The 5,672-nt window shown below is 42.1% G+C and overlaps 1 protein-coding gene across 1 annotated transcript; it reads left to right on the top strand.

Annotated features, from left to right (window-relative positions):
• Window positions 1-2,050: 2,050 nt before the first annotated feature.
• LOC103802200 (reticulon-4-like) lies at window positions 2,051-5,431 on the top strand (the record flags this gene model as incomplete). Its single annotated transcript, XM_009074652.1, is given in 3 exon segments — window positions 2,051-2,107; window positions 2,912-3,608; window positions 3,610-5,431. Coding segments are annotated over 3 exon segments (2,519 nt in total), but the record flags the coding sequence as incomplete, so codon positions are not given.
• Window positions 5,432-5,672: the final 241 nt, after the last annotated feature.

The following is a 5,672-nucleotide window of genomic DNA, read 5'->3' as shown; positions in this document are numbered from 1 at the left end:
AGCAGGATCAGCATCCAGTACATGCATGGAGAGACACAGCTCTACATTTGTGCTCAGAAGATGCTCTTGCTTGGTCCAGCTAGTCAGAATGTTAAGGGAAAAGGAGAGTGTGCTGCTGCTTGGTGCAAACCCTAAGGCTTTCTACTTAAATGTAAAGCTCAGCAGTGACCCTTTATGTTCCAGGCATGCTGGAAACTGAAGAAAAACCTCTGTTATTACTAAAAGCCTCATTTGAGCAGGACAGAGCAGCTGTGGGGACTGATTAGTCCACAGCTGCATTCACTGAAGCCACTTGTTTCACTCGCCAAACCAGGTAGCCTGACAACTTGCCCCATGGGGCAGTGGACCCCTTGCAAGCAATCTGCTTGTGAAAGAGATCCCAGCAAACCAGGGAATGCAGAGTTGAGCAGCTCCTGGAATTAAAGGGCTTATGGTGATGCTTAGCAGTGTACAGATGAGTGTTGCAGCTTTGTGACTTGTTGTCATGTCCCTCCTGACCTCAGTTGTCCTCCAGTGTGGTTTTTGTCCTTAAAAGCTTTTGCCACCACTGAACTGTGACACTGCTATAATGTGCTTTAAATTTGGAATTGAGGTTTCTCTCTGTGTGATTCTTAATGGAAAAATGGCAAGTTTTAGGGAACTGAACAGAAATCCCTTTAGCCTGTCAGGAGTTGAGGAAGCTTCTAAAATAGCAAGTCCCGCACTCCAGCTTTATTACTCTGTTCCCTGTTATCTTCAAGTGATGTTTATAATCCACAAAATAGAGCAAAATATAAATGTCTGTGAAACAAAACCAGCCAACTGTATATTGTGACAGCACACACAGGTCATGACGAGACTTGATTTTTGGAAAACTGCTGGTAGGATTAACTTGAGTAAGCCAGGCAGGTCATGAGTGTCTCCAAGTGGCATTGCTTATGCACAAAGCCATGGTTCAGTGCCAAAGCACAGCTTACCTTAATGCCTTGCCTGACTGGGTTCTTATGTATGAACTACTGCATCCACTGTATTTCTCACTTCTTGCCTTCCATCTTTTAAAATCAATTGTTTCTATTACTCTTTGATTTTAATTTTTAAATAAAACCTTTTTTCCAGTACTTGATTTTTGTCCAGGAAAATAGCAAAGCTAAACATTGTTGGTGTCTGTGCTGAAAATTAAAAATCTCATTTAAATGCTTTAATATAAATTTGTACTCTGCTAATAAAATCGATGAAAATTGCAGATATTCTTCAACAGCCTTAATTTGAAAACTTTATGCAGTTTTCAGGACAAAATAAATTCACCTAAATGTAACTTCTATTGTACATTAATATAATGCCACCAGGTCACCATGGATGCAGAAATTCAGAGAACTGGTTTTGCTTTGCCTTTTTCCTCATGGCTGGTATTGCCACTTTGAGCGGAAATTGTGGAGCTGGGTTTGTCTTGTGAGGTATTAGGTTTAAAATAAAGTCAGCAAAGTCAAATACACTTCTTGGATCATGCCAAAGAAGGCTTTAAAAATAATGCCTTCCTCTGGAAGCTTGTCTGTTACAGCACAGGGCAAATAGTTTTCTTTTGCTAGTCCCAGTTTGCCCAGTATGAGTGCTCTGTGAGGAGTTTCAAAGCTTACTTTGGTCGTTTTAACTCTTCCCAGTTTTTGGTTGAGTGTCCTTATGGCTGTTGCTGCCACACGAGTTAGAGGGCATTAGGAGACCCTCTGGCAAGGTGAGCTGGGTAAGGACAGTGTGTTGTTGTCCATGGCAATGTGTTTTCTGGTGCTAGGGATGCTGTAGCTACTCAGTAGTGTGGAAGTTTGGAGGATGAAAATAAAGTAGTAGCTACTGTGGTGTACCTTACCCAAAGGCTGGGCACTGGTTTGAAGGGTGGAGATTTCCATTGTAAATGGAGAATTCCAAGCATTGTCTTCCAAATGATGTGGCTGGTATGGTGTTCTGTGGGTGTTGGCTGTGGATCTGTTTGATTTACTGAGAACTGACCACTTGAGTGCTTTTCTCCCCTCTTCAACCTAGCCTTTATTTCTGCTGAGGTTATTTGTTTGTTTTTCAGATGAGACCCTTTTTGCTCTTCCTGCTACATCTGCGCCTCTGATGCACTCCTCTGCAGGCAAGTTCTTTCTGCTCACCTTTGTCTGAATACCTCCTGCATTTCTGATCTCATTAACCCTTTCCAATTAGTCTGCCTTTACTAAAAGTCAGCATGGGTCCAAGAATAGCCTCTATCACGTTTTTCAGTTTTGACTTTTCAGTTGATCTATTCCAGATTTTAATATGCAGTAATTTATTTACATGGTATAAACTGTTTCATAAACAAGATGTGGCCATCTGTGAATTCTTGGACCCGTGATGTAGGAGAGAATTTGATGCTGTTAACAGGTTAACACATCAGAACATAGTTGCTTTACTGATTTGGCAGAAAGATTTAATCCATAGTAACTTTCTGCAGTATTTTATAGAGGTAAAATTTGTACCTGTAGTATTTATTTAGTGGTTTTTGTTAGGTACACCATCCACTAAATTCCCATTTTTAAAAAAAGTGTCAGAAAATTACTGGCACACATTTGTATGTTTATGCCCAAGCGCACACATCCCCTCTCTCTGTCTCACCTTGCCACCGTCCTTCTCTGACTCTGTTAATATTGTCCACTGTACTTGTCTGGCATTTTCAGCTTTACTGTGATCTTTGCACTGCATAAAGTTGCTGCTTCTCGAGCCTCTTGCACATTTCCCTGCTAGAAGAAGTGAAATAGAATAGCTTTAACTGATAATGTGTTTTAATGGCTCCTAGTGTCAATGATAGAGCTTGGAAGAACCTCTTAATAACTAACATCATGTGAACCTGTCTTGAAAGTTTGCATTGACTTTAAGAGCACTTGCATTCTCTAACTTTCCTTTCTGTCCACGGTCACAGAAAAAGTTCTGGACTTGCAGGAGCAGCCAGGTAGCACTAAGTCGCTTGGTCAAGAGGATTTTACTGCAGTCGCACTTGATACTGCTCCTTCTCTTCCCTCCTTCTCTCCTATCTCAGCTGATCCCTTTAAAGAGTACACAGCCTTTGATACACTCTCAGATGGATTACCTGCAAGAGGCATTTACAAAGCAAGTACAAATGAGGTTTATAAGGAAACAATAAAAAGTCCAAGAAATCCCTTTCTTGCAGAGGGAAATGACAAAGACATTTCAGAGATGAAGTACTCAGCACCCCCATTTGCTAAACCAGAAACAGCCATTTTATCTCCAGCTAAAGGGGAAACACAGCTAGAGGGCCCTAAAGAATTACCTAACCTGGAGAAAATGTCTCCAGAAACTCCTGAAGATCTGTTTGAGAGAAATGAGGAAGATCTCTTCTATAACAAAGACAAATACCAAGGTGATGGTATTCATGGTGAAAAAGGGGTGTTGAAAGAAGACCCTCTCAGGAGGGATGAATATGCAGACTTCAAACCATTCGAGCCAATATGGGAAGTAAAAGGTGCTAGTCATGGACTAAGCAGCATGAGAGAAGATGTTGCAAGTAAGATAGATGCCAAACTAGAGAGCAGTTTGGATGAGAAATACGGTGTGGATAAGCTGAATGTGCAGAAGGGTTATGAAAGAGAGAGTGAAGGCAGACTCTTTCCCAAGTACCCCAGAAGCTGTAAAAGAACCTTCACAGACTTACATCACTTGTACTAAATTTGACTCCTCTCTGAGTCCTGATGGTAACAAAGGCAAATCTCTGTCTCCACTAGAGGAGGGCACTTCAGAAAATAGAACCGACGATGAGAAAAAAATTGCAGAAATGAAAGCTCAGACAAGCACAGAACAAGGTAATTTTAGCGCCCGAGCAGTTGGCAAGCAGGAGGGCCAGGAAGCTGACTCTGCTAAAGCAGAGAGTGTATCAACAGTGCCATCTGACACTGCAGCAAATATGCCTGAAGGTCTTACTCCTGATCTGGTACAAGAGGCGTATGAAAGTGAAATGCATGATGCAGCATGTACAAAACTTGCTTATGAAACCAAGATTGATTTAGTTCAGACCTCCGAGTCAGTACAAGAGACGTTGAAACCTGTGACACAAATCTGTCCCTCGTTCGAAGGGTCAGAAGCGGCTCCGTCTCCAGTATTGCCAGATATTGTTATGGAAGCCCCACTAAGCACTGGGACTGCTGGTGCAGAAACATCTGCTGTGCAGCTTGAAGCTTCCCCATTAGAAACATTTATTCCCACTGCCAAATATGAGAATGTAAAAGAAGAGGCTGAAAAACCTCCCGTATACCAAGAGGCAGTGCATGCTCCACTGGCACAGGCCCAAGAAGCGAAAGAGGCATCAGCATTTAAACAACCTGGTCGTGAGAGTAGCACCAGTCCTGAAGATCTAGAGACTCCTTATATATCTATTGCATGTGACTTAATTAAGGGAACAAAGGTCTCTGGTGAGTCTGTTTCTCCATCCTTTACAGATTATTCAAAGACACCAATAACAGAATGCATTTCTCAGGATATGCCTGAACACAAGGAACTTGATGAAAACCTGTCTCCAGAGTTTGGAAAATCTGACCTGTTTCATAGCCAGATGATAGCTGACTTTGCTGATGAAGAGAGTGAAGATCCATCTCTCATCCTACAAAGTAAATCCACTGAGAGTATTGCAACTGATGATGAACATGAGGAAGGGCTGGTGGATTCAGTAGCTGCCACAGGCAAGCCTTATCTGGAATCATTCCAGTCCCAACTGGACTCTTCCAAAGGTGTTGCTGCTCTAGCATCTGAGCCAACACCTACAAAAGTAGCCAAGACAGAGAAGATTCCTCTTCAAATGGAAGAGCTGAATGCTTTGGCTTATTCATCTGATGTATCTGTTGCTATGGAACCAAAAACAGGAGATGACAAAGCTCTCTCACCCATGGAGTCCTCCCCAGAAGAAGACTTTGTGATGTTAGCTCATCCTAAAACTGTTCCTGAGTTTATGGCAGAAGTCACTGACAGAGAAATAATACACAAAGATAAAGACGAAGAGATCAGTGAGGCGATCCAAGGTGAGAAGAGGCAGTTGCCTTGCTCAGAGCTGCCCTGTGATCTGTCTATGAAGAATGTAGAAGTAAAAGCTGAGGAAGATGCTAATGCCTTGAAAAAGTCCTTGGAGGCTGTGGACAGAGAAGTGCCTGAAGTATCCACGATGTCCTTACCAGCCACAGATACCTCACCTTTATCTACTGAAAAAGAGATAGTCAGTGTAGTCAAACCAGGAGCTTTTGAGAAGGAAGCTGAGAGAGAAGCTGCTTCTGTTAAAGAAAAGAAAAAACCTACTGCTGTGTTTTCAGCAAAGCTGAATAAATCTTCAGGTAATCTGTGTATGCTGTCTTGCAGTTTGCTAATCTGCATAATTCTTTAGCTAAACTTAACCATGTTATGTCTTACTCTTTTTAAGTCACTTTCTGTAAACTTCTCTATGTAGGCCAAGGATAACAGAAAATCTTAGTGCCTGCACTTGTACCTTTTTCATATTCTGATTGCTTTAGTACCTTTTTTCTATTTATCAGGGATGGACTCACTGTCTCCAGTTTTCTCCTTCAGTTCTCCTGCTCGTGGTCTGTTGATGCAGAAATAAGTGACTGCTCACTGCAAGCTCTTCCATGGTTGTCTACAGGCTGGGCAAAGAGTGCCCTTCCAAACCCTCTGAATCGGCAGTA

The sequence above is a fragment of the Acanthisitta chloris genome, unplaced genomic scaffold (genome assembly GCF_000695815.1).
Source record: "Acanthisitta chloris isolate BGI_N310 unplaced genomic scaffold, ASM69581v1 scaffold43925, whole genome shotgun sequence".
Taxonomy (NCBI): domain Eukaryota; kingdom Metazoa; phylum Chordata; class Aves; order Passeriformes; family Acanthisittidae; genus Acanthisitta; species Acanthisitta chloris.
The sequence above is the reverse complement of the archived record's forward strand: the minus strand, read 5'-3'. Positions and strand labels throughout refer to the sequence as shown.